This window comes from Cnephaeus nilssonii, assembly GCF_951640355.1.
Source record: "Cnephaeus nilssonii genome assembly, chromosome: 18".
NCBI classification, from domain to species: Eukaryota; Metazoa; Chordata; class Mammalia; order Chiroptera; family Vespertilionidae; genus Cnephaeus; species Cnephaeus nilssonii.
Genome location: NC_137089.1, coordinates 53092557 through 53111015, shown reverse-complemented (window position 1 = coordinate 53111015; position 18459 = coordinate 53092557). Strand labels below are relative to the sequence as shown.

General features: G+C 57.6%; 1 protein-coding gene and 1 long non-coding RNA gene across 4 annotated transcripts in view; one reads left to right on the top strand and one right to left on the bottom strand.

Annotated features, from left to right (window-relative positions):
* The window catches only part of ATP6V0D2 (ATPase H+ transporting V0 subunit d2), a 31906-nt gene extending 21774 nt beyond the window's left edge, over positions 1–10132 (top strand). The window contains exons 5-8 of the mRNA XM_079796478.1: positions 932–1009; positions 5597–5773; positions 6711–6788; positions 8423–10132. Coding sequence (XP_079652604.1) covers positions 932–1009; positions 5597–5773; positions 6711–6788; positions 8423–8584 — 495 coding nt within the window. The 3' untranslated portion in view covers positions 8585–10132. The remainder of the gene's footprint in view (positions 1–931; positions 1010–5596; positions 5774–6710; positions 6789–8422) is intronic.
* On the bottom strand, positions 6795–12764 carry LOC307114207. Of its 3 annotated transcripts, XR_013814956.1 has the most exons (5): positions 10944–12764; positions 10646–10856; positions 10182–10258; positions 8336–8488; positions 6795–6978 (listed from the first exon to the last, which is right to left on the bottom strand). It is a non-coding gene; the product is annotated as an uncharacterized lncRNA (long non-coding RNA). The 3 variants fall into 3 exon arrangements; XR_013814957.1 differs by lacking the exon at positions 10182–10258; XR_013814958.1 differs by lacking the exons at positions 10182–10258; positions 10646–10856 and having other exon boundaries at positions 11028–12764.
* Between the last annotated feature and the right edge of the window lie 5695 nt (positions 12765–18459).

Sequence of the window (18459 nt, the reverse complement as noted above, 5' to 3'; positions counted from 1 at the left end):
GGAGCTCACTCTGTCCTCCATTCTGTGCGAGTCCTGCTGCCCGCTACCTGTCCACACGATTGTAATCTACTGGCCGTGGGCAGCGTACCGAGATGACCGGCTGGCGCGGGACGGCCCTGGTGCCGCTCGCATCATCTGGCCACTGACTGGACGGTGCCGCCCCTCCAGGTCTCTCTGTGTGACAGGCGCTGAGTAAACTGTCCTGGCACTTGGACCACCAGGGCGCCTTCGGACATTCGCCCAGAGCAGCTGAATGAACGTAGGCGCCACCCTCTGTGCACTCGCCCTGCTGCAGCGCTGGGTCCCCCCAAAGCATTGCGTCAGGCATCGTCCTGGTTATGAATATGGGCCACAGGGGCACCCTGATGCAGCCAGCGGGAGGCGCTGTCCAAGCAATGCGGAGGCGCTAACCCACTCTACCCAGCTAGACGGGGCTGGCTTCGAGGCCCGGAGGCGTGGGGTGAGGTGGCGGGGCGTGCAGTCCCCTAGTGAGTGCAGCGGGGCCTCGGCCAGGCGGCTGACTGCAGCCAGGCCTGCCTTCCCCCCTGCCCCCCTGCTCAGAGCCACCGTGCGCCTCCCGAGAGGGGATGTCAGTACAGGACCAAAGCGGGGTCTCTATGGGGCTTGTGAAAGGGCTTGGCACGCTTGGTAGAGGAGCCAGAACAGCCGAGTGAGGCCACCGAGACGCACGCGGAAGCGGAGGTACGGGGTGACGAGGCGAGATGAGTGCAGCTGTGTTTTTCCTGCAGTTCTGCCTTCAGACTGCGCCACGGGCGTTAGTGTGAGCACTGCCTCCCCGGGTATTCCTTCCCTCCCCGGCGAGAAGGGGCTCAGCCTCCACGAAACGCTGAGTAAGCCATGAAAGGCAGATCTAGACATTTCCACAAGGAGCGATCGTCACCCTGTTGTTTGACGGTCTCTTCTTTTCCAGTCGTACCTGGAGGCGTTCTATAACTTCTGTAAGAATCATGGTGACGTCACAGCAGAAATCATGTGCCCCATTCTCGAGGTGAGAAAGCGTGCTTGAAGCGTTCACGCCAAATGTGTGTTTCCATGTGTTTCATTTCTGTCGTCGGCCTGATGCTGCTTCATCGCAGAAGCTCCTTTATCTAAAGTGAAACGAGCGATGCGTTTTACTCTCTGTATGCCATCGATGTCTTCCGTTAACAGTGGTGTTTTCTGGCCCTGGCTGGGTGGCTACATAGGTTGTGGGTTCGATTCCGGGTCAGGGCACATACCTAGATCGAGGGTTCTATCCCTGCTCGGGGCATATAAGGAAGGCAATTGATTGATGTTTCTCTCTCTCTCCCCCCGCCCCCTCTCTAAAATCAGTAAAAACATATCCTTGGGTGAGGATTTTAAAAAAAAGGAGTGATTTTCCAAGTTTCCTACATTGAAGAGTTGTTTTAGACTTAGGAAAGAATAACACTTATAAAAATGTGATCATGCTTGTTGTATAATATGAAAAAAGATCATAATTAGTGAAAAATTTAGTAAGCTATGGCAATTACATGCTACAGGAATCAGAAGGACCCCAGATTCCCCCAAAGGGAGGGGACACAGGCCGCTGGGACCCACAGGGCATCGTCCCTGTGAAACCCTCACTAAAGCTGCTCGTGCACCCCGCGCTGGGTGGAGAGACTCTGGTGAATCTAACTACTAGCGGCACTCGAAGCAGCACATTGTGCAGGGCTCAGAACATGGTGTCCACATTCCCAATCCCATGGTTTAGAAATGGTTCTTCCACTTTACGCCAACAAAAACAGAATGGGAGTTACGTTGAAACAAAAGGTATACAGCAGCACTGGCACTAGCCAGCATGTGGTATGTGCAGGTATGTCCTAAACTTCACATACGTGGATTCACTTGGACTTCAAAACAGCACAGAGATGAGAGTTTAGCGTCTATTTTTCAAAAGGGGCAACTGAGGCACAGAGAAGGCCTGATGTCACAGTTAGCGGAGTCAGGATGGTAACTCGGGCATCCTGGCCCCTGGCTCCAACTCCTACATTAAGCTCACAGTGCTTACCCACAGGAAGGCTGCGCTATAAGCATGTCACGCCGCGTGGGCTGCACGACCCCAGAACGCCACGAGCGTGGTCTCTGTGGCAAGGACCGTGTAGGACTGAACGAAGGCTTGTCACCGGGCCGGCGGGACCGGCTGCTGAGTCCCCGGTTCCCACAGCCATTTCCTGTCCCTTAACCTACCACGTTAGGTTAGGTTTTCCTCAAGCTGCGATAAAAACAAAAATCCATTTAACCGTCTTCATACATTTATGTAGAAACATCAGTTACATGTGGCATGCGATTATTATGTTTTTTAAAATATATTTTTATTGATTTCAGAGAGGAAGGGAGAGGGAGAGAAAGATAGAAACATCAGTGATGAGAGAGAATCATTGATCGGCTGCCTCCTGCAGGCCCCACACTGGGGCTCCAGCCCGCAACTCAGGCCTGTGCCCTGACCCGTAATCGAACCGTGACCTCCTGGTTCCTAGGTCGACGTTCATCCACTGAGCGATGTGGCCTACACCGCACGGATTCCACTCTGAACTCAACTTGTGGAAATCCTCCCTGCTTCCGAGGGTCCCACAGACCCGCCTTTTCATGGGAAGCCCTTCTATTTCCTCCCCCGGTGATGATTTCCTCGGACCCCTTTGTTCTGCCTGGTTCCCTACCGCCTGGGCTCCGTGAGAAGATGTAATGGGGACTGTAAGAGGCTGACGGTCTGTGGGTGCGATGTGACCAGATTTGTCCGGTTGATAGCAGCATTAGGTCGTGTAACCTCCCTTTTATTTGTGTCGTTTATGAAGTTCTCACGCATGTGGTCTCGTGCTCTCTCGTGTGACAGGACACAGGCTCACAGGCGGGGCGTGTTACCCGGGCTTGTGTGAGAACATTGACTGGATTTCAAAACTGTGACTTCCTATGGAAAGTCATCTTGTGTTCAGGGCAGCCCTGCTTCTGTGCAGCTCAGGCCACAGGACCAAGGGCCCAGAACATGCTGTCTGGTCTCCTGGTCAGCACACAGCTGACAAGCCCGGCCTGCTTCCAGCTCCCACCGCTGTCCTCCACGGCCCCCGCCCACCCTGCTCCCCGCCACTGTCCTCCACGGCCCCCGCCCACCCTGCTCCCCGCCGCTGTCCCCACCCCTGCTCCCCACCGCTGTCCTCCACGGCCCCCGCCCACCCTGCTCCCTGCGGCTATCCCCACCCCTGCTCCCCGCCGCTGTCCTCCACAGTCCCCGCCTACCCCTGCTCCCTGCGGCTATCCCCACCCCTGCTCCCCGCCGCTGTCCTCCACAGTCCCCGCCTACCCCTGCTCCCTCCAGATGTGAACAGGCAAGAACAGGTGGCCTGACAGCCCAGCTCTACCGGGTGAGCTGACAGTGACTTGGAAGAAGTCCAGGAGTACAGTGACCTTCTGCAGCAGCAGAAAGGCTGTGACTTCAGAGGGAATGAGAGTTTGTAAGGAGCGTGAGGGAAGGGCAGGGTTCTGACGTACCTGCGCCCACAGGCACTGCCCGTGCCCCTCCAGCCAGGGTGTCGGATGTGGCCTGGGGATGGGCGCGGACCGTCAGCCTCTTACAGTCCCCATTACATCTTCTCACGGAGCCCAGGCGGTAGGGAACCAGGCAGAACAAAGGGCGTTACCAGCTACTGGGGTCCAAGGAAATCATCACGGGGGGAGGAAATAGAAGAGCTTTCCATGAAACGGCGGGTCTGTGGGACCCTCCGAAGCAGGGAGGATCTCAGCAAGTTGAGTCTGAGTGGAGTCCGTGTGGTATAGGCCACGGAGACGTGTTCTCAAGGGGAGAGCGCAGACGTGGCTGCTCAGTAGGCTGTCTGCGGTGTGGCCCTCTCCTGCACAGCCTGAGCCGCCCTGCTCCGTGCCGCCTCCGTCCCTCCGCGTCCTGCACTCCCCGGCCTGGAGCTGTGGCCATTGCCCGCTCCCCGCCCCCCTTCCCCCGGTTCCTTAAATCCCCCCCCCCCCCGACCCTGAGGAGGTGCACTGAGGACCTGCCCGTCAGCCACTCCCGCCCGGGCTCCATGCCGAGGTCCCTTTGCCGTGGACCACCCTCTGGCCCATCCTCTCTCACGCCTGCGAGGTCTGAGAGTGCGTCGGGCCGGTGCTGTCCAGGACCCGAGGCAGTGGCCTTTGGCTCCAGATAAGGCGGCCGGGCCTCTGGCCGGGAGGATGGGAGGGAGGACTGGCCGCCCCGCTCCTCGCCTGGCTCCTCGGAGCACTGTGCTCACGGAAGGCTCCGGCAAACCTGCGGCTCTGGGTTTGGGAGGGGCCGTGAGCGGAAGCTGCCCCAGGATCTCTGACGTGGCAGAATCACAGGCCCTTCTGGCAGGCCCCCCGACACCTGCCACCTGCCACGGGTCGGGCGCTGGATGTTCCGAATGCACGGTGAACAGGAAAGGCATGGCCCCCAGAGGGCCTGGTCTCGAGGGGAGAGAAACCCAGGCAGATTTTTAAATGACGGGTCACGTGCCGGGCGGGAGCTCGGGTACCAAGAAGGGTTCCCAGAACCGGCAACCAGGGAGCAGCCGGGTGTGGGCTGGGGTGGGGTCGGAGGAGGGGGACCGGGAGGAGGAGGCCACGGAGGCCACCGGGAGAGAAGGACAGGGTGCGGGTGACCTGGAGGCCCCGCGGGCCGTCTGCCCGGTGCTTCGCTCAGCGGAGAAGACAGGCGAGCACACTCGACCTACCGACCTTCACGTGGCCACACCCACCACCCTACAAATGAGGAAACTGAGGCCAGAGAACGAGATCACTTGCTCCGAATCGTATAATTCTTAGCCACAGAGTTAGATTTGTTGCTATTTAACTTAAAAAAACAACCCCGACCCAGCCGGTTTGGCTCAGTGGATAGAGCATTGGCCTGTGGACAGAAGGGTCCCAGGTTCAATTCCAGTCAAGGGCACATACCTTGGTTGCAGGCTCCTCCCCGGCCTGGGCCCTGGTCGGGGCTCGTGCAGGAGGCAACCAATAGATGTGTTTCTCTCACATGGATGTTTCTCTCTGTCTTTCCCCCTTTCTTCCGCTTTCCCTAAAAATCAATGGAAAAATATCCTCAGGAGAGGATTAACAAAAAAAAAGCAAAAAAATTAAAAAACAAGCAAAACAAAATAATAACCCCACCCAAACCACGGGTAGCACGGATTTTCCTCGTGTGAAGAAGCCTGACCCACATCAGGGGGGCTTAGCGGGTACCGCGTGCACTTTCTCTCCCAAGCTCCCGCCAGGCCTTCGCCGGGCACGTCTGCTCTGCCCTGGGCACCCACCGCGCCTCGCAGGCCTCAGTCCCGCTTCCAGGAGGAGGCGCTGCGGGCTGTTGGCCCTGGCACACCCAGCGCCTGGGGGCCGCGTGGGGTGTGGAGCAGGGCCCTGGCCCTGGGGCGGAGGGGGGGGGGGGGGCGGGCGGCCCAGCGGCAGCTGCTCGGTGGGGAGCAGGTTCATAAGCCTCGCCTGCGCGCAGTCAGATGCAGAGCCCAAAGGGGAACCGGCCGCTGGGAAACGTGGCCGCCCCGGGGCTCTGTCTGCAGCCTGAGCGGGGCGGCTCTCACTGCTTTCTCTCCTGCAAACGCAGTTTGAGGCCGACAGGCGAGCGTTCATCATCACCCTCAACTCCTTCGGCACCGAACTGAGCAAAGACGCCCGGGAGGCCCTCTACCCGACCTGCGGCCGGCTCTGCCCCGAGGGCCTGCGCCTGCTGGCCCAAGCAGAGGACTTCGAGCAGATGAAGAGGGTGGCGGACCACTACGAGGTGCGTGCGTGACCCGGTCCCCGCGCTGTCACGGGCCCTCCTGCCGGTGCTCCCTCCGGGGGCGGGGAGGAGCACAGCCATGTCTCTGTGGCCCCGGGAAGCACGGTTCTCAGGGGCGGAGGCGGCGATTCCCCGGGCGGGCGTCCCGGAACCTGGGCTCACGTCAGAGCAGGTGGAAGGGCCGACCCCGAGGCCCTTCGACGCGGCCGGGGGTAGGCAGGTGAGGGGCCCAATGGCCACTGCAGTAAGGGCAGGTGGCCCCGGCTGTGCGCCCAGCTCGGGGGGCAGGATGGAGAGGCCCCCCACGCCTCTGCAGCTCAGGGCCTCCTCCTCCCAGCCGCTCCTCGCTCCTCTAACTCAGCCCTGCACCCACCGCGCCTCGCAGGCCTCAGTCCCGCTTCCAGGTGGAGGCGCTGCGGGCTGCTGGCCCATGGCACACCCAGCGCCTGGAAGCCGCGTGGGGTGTGGAGCAGGGCCCTCTCACGGCTTTCCGGAGCTGAGAGACCTGCCCACCCCTCTCTGGGCTCCCTGGAGGCCTCTGGGGGCCGCGGAAGCGAGGCTGTGCCCAGACCCCTGCTACACCTCCTGTCCCCCGGGGCTCTGTGCCCCCACCCCGCACTGGCAGTCCCACGGGGATTTATCCGCTGTCGTCTCTGAGGTGGCGCCTGCACTGCACCCCTAGAGGGAGAGCTGAGCGTGGACGAGCTCCTGTGCCCCAGCCGGGTGGGTCTGCGCTCGCCGCGGGCCACGCTGTGCTGCCCTCCCCCCCGCTGTCATCGTGGGAAATCGGACATTTCCTCAGGGGGCCCGAGAGTTACCAGAACATGTCCTCTGGGTTAAGCTTTTTACACAGATGCAGTTTCTGTATTGCTAGGAACCATACACATTTATAAGAAATGAGGATTTGTTACCGAATAGTCTCTTCTCTACCCCTAAGGTTTACAAGCCGCTGTTCGAGGCTGCGGGTGACGGCAGTGCGGGGAAGTCGCTGGAGGACGTGTTTTACGAGCACGAGGTAGGACCCGCTCCTTCTCCCGCTCTGGGTTTTAAGCATCTTCTCAGTGGTTCTCCGCGGGCAGCCCGGTGGGCGCCACCCTCCCGGTGCCTCCCCCGGGCTGTCCAGGGTGAGGACGCAGCTCGGGCACAGCTGTAACGCTTGGGAATTGTTCCTGCGGAATTGCACCGAGGGTCCGCGTCATGGTTCCCTGAAAAGGCAGAAAGGCCCACTTCATCCGAGTCCCTGTCTGGGTACTGAGCTGCCCAACGGGGACTTGTTTCGTTTTGTGATAGACTTTTTATACCGCAGCGTCCCCTAATCTCAGACATCTTCCTAGTGTGGCCTGTGCACTCCTCCAAGCCGCTGGCCCTTCCGCTGCCATCGATGGGAAGCCACAGGGGAGCCTGGGATGGACCCCGAGAGCCTGTGGGCTGCACAGGCCGCAGCAGGCGGAGCGGGTTCCTGTCGGTCCTGCTCTGAGGGCTCCCGGTGCCCGAGGGGCGTCATAACCGCAGTGGCAGCAGCTCCGGCGCCTCCAGCTGGCGAGGAGCCTGCCGGGCACCGGTGGGCAGGGAAGGAGCCAGGCCTGGTGACTGCGTGGTGTCCAGAGCTGCCGGGGGCCCTCAGCCCTCTCTCCTTCCCTCCACAGGGACAGAATGCGGAACTGTCCCATTTCCGACTGCCCCAGTTCAAAGTATTTTCTTGAAAAATTTATTTTATCTCCCTTCTACAGAGAAAAACACAAACAATTGCCCTGTAAGTCAGGTTGCTACAGAGCATTCTAGAAAAGCTCATCAGAGCTGAGTCTGGACACCAGGGGCTGGGACGCTGCCCTGGGGGGAGTTAGGCAGCTAAAACCTTTCCAAGCCTTTAAAGGCTGTGGCCAAGGTAAATGCTTTCCCTGAATGAGACAAGCTGGACGCCAAGTAAATATGGCTCCAACATCACACACAGACACCCAGATACACACACACACACACACACACACACACACGCGCACACACAAAGACATAAACACACACAGACACGCACACACAGACACGCACACAAACACAGACACACACAAAGACACAGACATGCACACACACAGACACGCACTACACAGACACACACACGGACACACACATAGATATACACATGGATACACACAGAGACACACACATGGACACACACATAGACATACACACAGACATACACATGGACACACACAGACACACATAGACATACACAGAGACACACAGAGACACACACATGGACACACACATAGACATACACACAGACATACACATGGACACACATAGACATACACACAGACACACAGGCATACACATGGAGACACACATAGACACACACATGGACAACCACATAGACATGCACACAGACACACAGACATACACATGGACACACACATAGACAGGCACACAGACACACACATAGACACAGACACACAGATGTGCGCGCACGCACACACACACAGTCCTAAGGTCTGCTCAGAGTGATGCTGAGATTGGGAGAGTGCCCTGGGGCCCACACGCCTGCTCTGGACTGCTGGCGTCTGCACTTACTGCTCACGCACAGCCGTCTGCCGCCTCCTCCTCGGTGACCGTGCGCTGCGGGCGAGCTGACGGTGCGTGCTTTGCGCCCTTGCTCAGGTGAAGATGAACGTGCTGGCGTTCAGCAGGCAGTTCCACTGCGGCGTCTTCTATGCCTACACGAAGCTGAGGGAGCAAGAGATGAGGAACATCGTGTGGATCGCCGAGTGCATCTCGCAAAGGCATCGCACCAAGATCAACAGCTACATCCCGATTCTGTAACCGCCCGGCCGCAGGGGAGAGATCACAAGTGGGAAGCGGATGCTATTGAGCAAAAAAGGAGTTGGGTAGATGATCGGGGCCACACAGACGGAAGCCGCGCGGCCCTGCCTGGATTGCAGACCTACCTTGTTCCCACGTTTGTGTCCCTTCACCGGGCCTTGGGCCTGCGTTTTCATTAGCCCTGGGGACTCTCCCTACTCTGAGGTTGTTGTGTTAAAACCAAATCTAATAAAAGTGTTTGACTCCTGCTCCTCATACTTCTCCACGGGCCCAAATACGGGGGTCTGTTTCACTGTTTCCCCCCTCACCTGAGGATATGTTTTTCAGTGATTCTAGAGAGAGGAAGAGAGAAGGAAAAACATGGACTGTTGCCTCCTGCATGCATCCCAAATGGGGAATCAAACCCGCAACCTGGGTATGTGCCCGACCTGGAATCGAGCCCATGACCCTTTGGTGGAAGGACAATGCTCTAACCACTGAGCAGCCATCCAGGGCCCGTTTTACTCTGTAACTGTCCGTTCCTTCCGTCGTCCGCAAACCCCGGAGCTGTGCGCCGCCCACATGGCCACGTGTGAGGGGAAGGCTCCTTGTCGGGCACTGGGTCAGGTGGGCTCGGAGAGCTGCAGCTCAGCACAGACGTCCTGCACGCGGCAGTGTCCCTTTGTCACAGGCTGCGATGTGTAACCTGCACAGCTTTCTCTAAACACGAGACACAGCTCTCTTTCTTATGGCTCCTTCATGCTTTTACACATTAAGCAGCAGAAATCACACGGCCCATTTGCAGCCCGTGGATTCTCTATAAACCTTCGCTCAGATCGGTGCCCGGAGCCGCCCAGAGGAAGACAAGCAGCTCACACGCTGCTCAAGGCCTTTCTTTCCAACTAACAGGTTCCAGCACGGGAACCCGAGCTGCGGGTGTGGGGGCGGGGCGGGAAAACTGCCCAACCGCCAGGTCCTGGCTGGCCTAGTAATCACACAGACAGGAGACAGGTGAGCCAGAGACAATGACCAGGCTAAATCCGTCGTGTGGGGACCCTGCATACAAGGGAGGCAGGCTCAGGGGCGTGTGGGTATAGAAGCCCCGTGCTAGGGATGAGGTCAGGCGTCCTGGGGAGCGCACAGGGTCACTGCAAGACGATGGGAACGGAAGTGCAGTAAATAGCGCTGCCCCGCCAGATCGGTGAGTCGATTCCAGATTATCGCTGAGAACCTGTTATGGGCAAGGCCCCTAATTCAGTTCTAGGTCAAGGGTGGGGAACGTCCGGCCCACGGGCTGTAGAAGGCCCTCGACATCATCTGCTCTGGCCCTGCTGAGGCGTTAGGGCTGAGCTAATTAAATGTTCGACCAAATACAGCAGGCCACTTTTTAAGCTGATATTTTGTATGGCTCCTGAATGATGTGATAAATATCCAAATGGCCCTGGGCAGAAAACAGTTCCCCCCCCCACCCCCCGCCTGCCTTAGGGACTGAAAGGCAGGGCAGAAGTTTCTCTTGGTCCTGAAGCTAAAATGGCCTTTAGCTCAAAACAAACCGCAGAGCAGATCCTGGGGTCTGGTTCTGAACCCCCACAAGGGGTTCATTAGTAATAGCGCTTACCATCTACCACGGAAAAGGTCCTGTCGATCGGGTCAGAAGCACAGGTAAGACGGACACGGGAAGGAGACAGACGCTGTCTGCTTTGTGTTGGTTTCAGGAGGAAACGAAATTCTCCTTGTTGGTTCATCTCGTTCGTTTTGAGTCATTTTCACTCCAGCAAATGGGAGTGTCCGCTTCCCGGTCCTGAGCACAGCGGTGAGGGACACACGCCATGCGCAGGGGGACACGCGTGCCGGACTAGTGCTCCCATCCCTGTCTCCCAGCACCGAGGCCCGGAGTCTGGGGCTCGGCGGCCGTGTGGCCGTCAGGGGACAGGCCTTGTAAATATGGAAGTGGGTGCAGAAGCCACAACCCAGCCCCCTGCCCTCAGCAGTTTCCTCGGTTACATCGTTACTCCGTCTGCCTCCACGGCCCCGGCCCCCCGCTGCAGCCTCCCACCCCTACCTCTGACCGCTCACTCTTACCAACTGTCAGAGTAGAAGGACTGCCCACTTTATTCAGGGAGTTAGCATGTGCTGAGCTCTTACTGGGCACCGGCCACCTCAGGTCCCCGGCGGGCACCCCGCTCTCGCTGGCCCCTTTCAGATCTCCAGTCTGGAACAGGCTTCCTTGGGGCCACGCCCTCTCTCTACGTGGACATTTTCCCACTGGGTCTCCACACGGCTGGCGCCTTCCCTGCGGGTTTTGATGCCGCCGCATTGCCTTCTGCAGTGGGCACCTGTCCTCCCTTTGGGTCTGTACACAGCAATCTTGCATACTCACCTCCTCACGGAGGTCCTCCAGGCTTACGGGGCACCTTGTACTGGCCTCTGTCAGACACCCTGCTCTTCACCTCACAATTCTTACCGAGTTTGTAACCATGGGCAGGCTTGTTTGCTTGGTGATGTTGGTTTTCCCATCCAACCGAGCGCTCTCCCTGCAAGTCCGAGATGTATTCCCGGATCACCGCTGTCTGTCCGCCTGGGCACAGGCCTGGCTCTCGGCAGCACTGAACGGATGTCCGCCTAGTGAATGAGGGCCAAACCCCCTGCCGGAGCGTTCTGTGATTCAAACCATAGAACCGCTAAAAGAGGAACTTGGAATTTTTAAGAGTTTATTTAAGCAAAAATCTCTTCCAACCGGACAGCTCCGACAGGAAGTGGTTAGGAGTGTCCCGGACAGGAGCGGGGAGGGGTTTCTAGAGAAAAGGCGGCAGCAAACAAGGAAAGTGTCCGACTTGGAAAAGCCCAGGCGGCTGTGGGTGGTGGCCGTTCTTGAGTTCTGGTTCCTGACCCCGAGACACCCACGGGCCCGGGTTTGGGTCCTTACGTGGGCAGCTAAGGCCTGGGAGGCGCTGCGGCCCCGAGGCTCCTCGCTCAGGTTGCTGCACAGAAGGAAAGGCCACATGCTCGGGGCACAGACATCTCAGTGCCAGGAAGACAGGACAGGCCGTAGCCCTCTCTCGGTGGAAACAGGACCCTGGAAGGCAGGCGCTGAGTCCCGGCTCCTGGTCTCCGGTCCCACAGCATCAGGACATTGCGGCAATCACCAGCTTGTGGAACAAATAAGCCCAGATGCGGGCAAGGATCGCATGGCCACCCACAGCGCCTGGGGACCGAAGGCGGAGCGTGACGCACAGCTTCCACCCCGGGAGCGGGACAGCAGGTGGGGCTCGCGCCTGCAGGCATGCCTGGCCCAGTGCTCACGGTCAGGCCGGGCCCATTCCATTCCATCGCAGGAATGTGTCAGCCAAGAACCACTTACCTTAAATGGAGCCCACAACACAGGTCTCCACAGAGGACGGGCCGGAGGGCAGGTAAATCCTCCAGCCTTGCTCCAGGGGCCCTGCACAGCAGGGTAACCTGAGTACTGACTTACTTATCTGCCCGCTGTCCAACACTGACCTCTCCCGGAATTCCCAGGAGTCAGACTACAGCAAGGGCTGGCTCGTTCCCTTGTTTGCAGAGTTTATTAAAGGGGAAAAGACCACTGAATCATCGAGGCAGATGACTCTGCTGTGCACTGTCTGTTCCTTCAACTAGTGACATTCTCTCGCCTTCTAAGTGTGTTCAAGGTGCGGAGACAAAAGCAGGAGCCTAGAGGATTCGGTTTGGGCAATGAAAATGAATGAATGTGTTAAGAGGGGAAAAATAGATGATCTTTAGAAAAAAGGAGAGAGATAAAAATAATTTCAAACAATTGCAAATGACATCCAAAGCCCCAGCCATCGCTGAAATCAGTGTTGGTCTCTTCACCAGGCCCACCAGGCCCACCAGGCCCACGCACACGCCACGCGTCCCATCAACCACAGAAGGACACGCAGGACGGTACCCTGAGCTGGAGGAGGGGGTCTCAGATCGGCTGAAGTAATCGTTTGGGGGTCACATTCAGTACACACTCACCGTGGGTGCTATTGGTGTTAGGTCGCACGTAGGCATCTTTTCAAAACAATTTTCTTGACTTAAACATGGAACTCTCGGGGAGAGGGGGGGGGCGTCCCGATTCAACACCCTCAGGCTCAGGTCAACATTGAGTCACACAGATGAGGCGCCAGATGGTGCCTGGAGACGTAGGAAACCTCTAGTTCCGAGACCTTTCCGTGAAGAAGGCTGGAAACCCGCTCACCGGGGATGCGGTGTGTCTCCCCCCCCCCCATCCCCCCCTCCGCCCCCCAGGCACCCAAACAACGCATCTGCCAATGTTTCCCAAATGCATCGCTCCAGCCACAGCAGACAGGCCCCGCCCAGCCAGGCCAACAGTCCCAGTCCTTGCAGGAACCTCAGGAAGACGCCGACACGGACCGAGCGAAGGCAGCCCCGGAGGCGAGGGCCCCTGGACGTCCCGCTCATGGCTCCGCTGGTCCTCGGGCGTCCTTGCTGCGGACCCATCACTGGCGTGGAGAAGTATGCCGGGCTTCCTCAAAGGCGTGCTCTGCTTTGATAGCACGTGGGAGCCCGGGCTTAAAACGTCAGTGTTAAGTGATCTCAGAGGTGAGCTTTCTCCACATCTCCACCTCCGGCTGACAGGCAGGCGCTGCCTCCATGGGGGCCTTCCCTGCACCTGCAATGGCCCGACCTCCCGTCAGATCCTTTGCTGTGCTGGCGGGCTCAGCAGATCGAGACCTCACAGGTGAGCCCTTCAGATCGTGTTGGTTGCCCAGCAAGCACACACCTGGGCTGTAAGGAAGCCATGGTTAGAGCAGAGGGCCTTTCTGGGAAGACATGAGAGCCAGGACTTGGAATCGACGTCCCTAATTTCCAGAGCTTTGTGGACTTGGACAAGTCAATGAACTTTTCATTTTTCCTCCTGTGAAAGTGGATAATTCTATCTACTCTTAAGATTGCCATAGAATTAGGATTTAGATGAAATAACATGCTGAAATGCTTAGTACGAAGCCTGCACAGAGCAGGAGCTCATCCGTGAGCTGCTCACCCCTCCTCCGGGCTGCGTGAGAGACTGGTGCAGCGTCAGTCACCGCTGGGAAGGAAGGCCATCTCTTAATTGCCTTTGTTTCTCCGTTCGTTCAGAACACAATGTTTGCTCAAAAGAAATCACACGTGCTGTCCAGATAAAATGAAACGTATGCTACTGGACACTGACATATAAAGATAGATGACTAAAATAATTCTGCTTCATTCCCCGCTCACAGTCGGCTGAAGGTTAGTTAATTCTAATAAATGAGGCCCGTCGCCTTCCCTGTCGACCTGCCGGTACTGTCCGGTCTCTCTGGTATGGTCATGTCTCTGTTCCCAACCCAAGGCTCCCTCCCCAAGCCCTGCAGCGCTCCGACTCCGCCCCTTCCTCTCCAAGTCCCGCCTCCTGTCTGTCAGCAGCTGGGCTCAGCCTCAAGTCCCGCCTCCCCTGGGTTTCCTGGGCCTCATCCTGGTTTACTGGGTCTCCTCCCACCACACTCAACTCAGTCTTACCATAAACCCAACAGGGAGTGGGATGAACACCTTCCGAAATAGAAGCCTCTGTGTGGCATGAAACTCTTCTTGATGGGGATCCTTCCCTCCACCGCCCTCCATTTCTTTGTTTTTGTTTTCATAATTTCTATTTTTTAGAAAGTTATCTGTGGGGTCGCCATGTCTGAGTTGAAGAGGGGTCCCAAGGACCTGGACACCCTGCCTAGTCCTAAGGGGCGCGGCACCTCCCTGCACAGGAGGGGAGGGCAGCCACGAGCAGTCGCACTGGGAGGTGCCCCCGCCCTCTGCGTCCTGACCCTCCCCCAGCGGCCAGCCAAGTGCCAGCAGCTCCCACAGCCCTCCCTGGGGTGCCGTGTGCGCGCGCACAGTGTACAGCGCGGAGTTACATTCATAGATGCCTTTCTATAAGCACTCAGACAGTATCTCCCGTTACCATTTCAGAATAGGCAAGGCACAAAAAAAACCACAAAAAACCACAACAACAATAGCACAGCCTAGCCATGGGGCCAGGCTGCGGGAGCCCACGTGCCGGTCTTTGCAGCCAAGTCTGTTGGTAGCTTCCCAGGGGCTCTGTCGTTTTCTCCCCCGCTGGCTGCCGGTGTGATCGGAGTTATTTTGATGACTGTTCCCCAGCTTCTTCTATGGAGTCTGCTTGTTGCTCACCCACTGGGAGCAATGAGAGTAACCAGTCCTGAGGTTGGACTTGGCTGTGAGCGAGGACACAGCCCGTCGGCGCCAGCGTGGACCGCGCTTGGACTCAGTGGGCCCTTGGGCTCGAGGCATGAACCCCAGAGCTGAGGTTGTTCGGTCACCGCGGGTACGGAAGATGTTGACCTGCTAGCGTTCTGGGCGACAGGAAGTGCTGGAGCGAAATCAGCCCTCGCCAAGTCCTCCAATCCGTTTGAAATGATGCCCGAGATGCTCCTTGGGCACCTGGGGTGGTGGAGGTGCCCATGGCCACACTGCGGGAGCAAACCACGCCTCTGACTCCTCCTGAGAGCCCAGCGAGCAGGGGGGGGTAGTGGGGGCAGGGTCTCTTCCATCCTGCCTGCTCTCAGCTGGGGGTCAGCCAGGCGGGCGGCACACTCCCCTTCTGCTCCGTCTGGATAAAGGGTGCTCTGGGTTTCCCCACATACAAGGCGATGTTTACAAAAGGCCACACAAGCTCTCAGCCTCCGGTGGGGAGGCTGGCAGCGTCGTCAGCTGATGAGGAACGGCAGGCCCTCCACCGCGCCTCGTTCTCTTTGGCGCCGAGGAAACGGACCGCCGCTCTAGAAAGAATTTAAGCCCAAACCCGTTACAAGCTGGGCATGGCGTTTAAACTGGAAGTGAAAAGTCATTTTCGTGAAGGGGAAAAACATATCCTTTTTATGAAAATAGGACACCTAAAAAGAAAAGAAAAAAAAAAAAACCTGACTTAACTGTGTTGACATGGTTTGTAGAAAAGATTACTGCCCAGCTGGTGGGGCTCAGTGGTTGAGTGTCGACCTATGAACCAGGAGGTCAGGGTTCGATTCCCGTCAAGGGCACATGCCTGGTTTGTGGGCTCCATCTCCAGTAGGGGGCGTGCAGGAGTCAGCCAATCAATGACTCTCTCTCATTGATGTTTCTGTCTCTCCTTCTCCTTCCTCTCTGAAATCAATAAAAAATATATATAAAAGGAAAGGTTGCTGTGTATCTGTCTACCTCTGTCTCTGTTCAATTGAACGCCTTCGGGCGCTGTCCAGTCTGTACACAGAGGCCTTCACCGTGTGAATCTATGAGCAACGTTAGCCTGTAGCCGGGACCTGCTAGCAGCTCCCACACTGCCCGCTCCTTGTAGTGGTGTTTCGGTTAGACCAGAGGTCGGCAAACTCATTAGTCAACAGAGCCAAATATCAACAGTACAACGATTGAAATTCCTTTTGAGAGCCAAATTTTTTAAACTTAAACTTCTTCTAATGCCACTTCTTCAAAATAGACTCGCCCAGGCCATGGTATTTTGTGGAAGAGCCATACTCAAAGGGCCAAAGAGCTGCATGTGGCTCGTGAGCCGCAGTTTGCCAACCACGGGGTTAGACTCTTGTCTTCAAGTGGAAGAAGCTGGCGCTAGTACTCCGGATGACCTGCAGAGTGAGTCTGAAGGGCTGCTCGAAAACCCAAAGGAGGGCAGGGTGCCAGGCGATGAGAGGGCGGAAGTCAGGGCAAGTCCAAGAATCACAGGGCTGGTGGGCCCCTGCCCGGCTGGGAACTCGGGGCAGCTGACTCCATGAGAGCCTCGGTTTCTGCTCCTCTCGATGCAGTTTCCAAGTCTGCCCCTGGATGGTCAGGGGCAGGGAGGGCAGCCGGTCAGGGCCACGTGGGAGTCAGGTGACTGAGCCAGCCCCGCTGGCCTCCAGACTCCAGACTCTGGTAGCTGCACAGTGATCACTCGTTTCCCTGTGTTTACCTTTTAAATCAGTGAGTAGTTTCCACACTTTAGCAAGTGCCTGCGATGTGCCGGGGGAAGGCAAAAGTCCAGGTGTACAAAGGGAAGTCCTCCCTCTGGCGGACACGCAGCGAGTGGGCAGTGGCTTTGATGGCAGCAGGGCTGGCCGGCTGGTGCCTGTGCAGGGGGGCCTGAAGCTCTAGGGAGGGTCAATCCACACCCGCCTCCATAGCAGGGCCACTTCCCAGAGGAAGGCGAGGTAGGTCCTGCCAATTATGGCTACGGGAGCTTTCTGTGCCAGGAGAGCTCGCCCACCCGCGGGCAGCAAGCGCAGCCTCCATGTGCCGCCCTGCAGGCCGGAGGAGGCCGGGCTCACTCGGTCCCGCACAGCTGCAGCTGTGACATCTGAAGAAGTTGACAAAAGTGAGTCTGGAGAGAGGCTAGTTCCGAAGTTTCTGTTGTGCAACGTGGAGGTGAATGGAGAGGCCCTTCAGTCAGTGAAGGGGTTCTGCTCTGGGGAAGTGGCACGATCAATGGAGGCTGGTTTGGGCAGCAAGGGGAGGGGGGGAGAGGAGAGCAGCTGCGAGGCCCTGAGGAAGCCGCCGCCTCCGCGGAGTCCAGCTGGGTTTCTGTCCTTCACCGGCTAACAAGAGGCTGCAGAGACAAAAAGACCCTGGATGTGAGAGTCCCTGACACCAAGCCCGTACCTGCTTGCCCACACCAAGCCCGTACCGTGCCCCAGGTCCTACTGTCCTCCACCCCTGTGACCTCCACCCTGGCCACGGCCTCTGCATCAGGAGGGGCTCGCTGCCATTGTTCCGTGTCCCCGGTGAGCTGGTCTGAGGGGTCGCATCCGGGGGCTGGAATTTAGGAGGATAGAGACCAAGCTCGGAGAGCCCGAGGGAGCCTGAGGCCCGGAGGGAAGGAAGAGAGGCGCATCCCAGGAGAAGCAGGAGGGCGGGGCTGCACCACCTCCGTCCTGCCCACCGCCTGCCGTCAGCAACCTCAGCCTGAAAGGTTTGCTTCTGCGAGGCTGGACCAACCTGCATAAAACTTCGGGCCATGCTGACATTTCATCTTCGCCATCAGAGGGAGAACTTTTAAAGGAATGCAAGCACCCTCGCCGGTTTGGCTCCGTGGATAGAGCATCAGCCTGCAGACGGAAGGGTCTCAGGTTTGATTCCAGTCAAGGGCATGTACCTGGGTTGCAGGCTGGATCCCCGGCCCTGGTTGGGGTGCATGTGGGAGGTAACCAATTAATGTGTCTCTCACATTGATGTTTCTTTCTCTCTGTCTCTCCCTCTCCCTTCCACTCTCTCTAAAAATCAATGGAAAAACATCCTTGGGTGAGGATTGACAAAACAAAACAAAAAAGAAAAAGAAAGAAATGCAAGCAGCCCTGACCCCTGTGTGGCTCATTGGTTGAGCGTCCCCCTGTGCACCAATGGTTGCCGGTTGGACTCCCATGGCTGGGTTGCGGGCTCCATCCCCAGTAGGGGGCGAGCAGGAGGCAGCAGATGGAAGTTTCTCTCTCCCTCTCCTTTTCTCTCTCTCTCTAAAAATCAATAAAAAAATCTGTTGAAAAAAAAATTAAAATGCAAGCGTTTGGAAATCATTTTCACCACTAAGAAAACAAGTTGGGGGAAACAGTCCTCCCCAAAATAAATACACTGCAATGGATCCCCAAGAACGTCCCCTTTACGTGGGTCTCAGAAAAATGTTCTGTTACTAGTCAGGGGCCAGAAATGCCTTCGCCTGTGTCTTGGGCTATTTACATTCTTCTCTTTTTAGATCCTTGGGTCCGTGCCGCCCGGGACCTGAATCCACACCCACTGGAGCCACCTGCCGGGCAGCTCACCCCATGGCTGAGTCTCCAGAGGGCTTGAGACCTCCCTCTGCCACCACACACCTTTGGAGGTTTCTTTTCTTCCTGCCTTTCTGGGTTCTGAGATGTACCCCTTCAGAA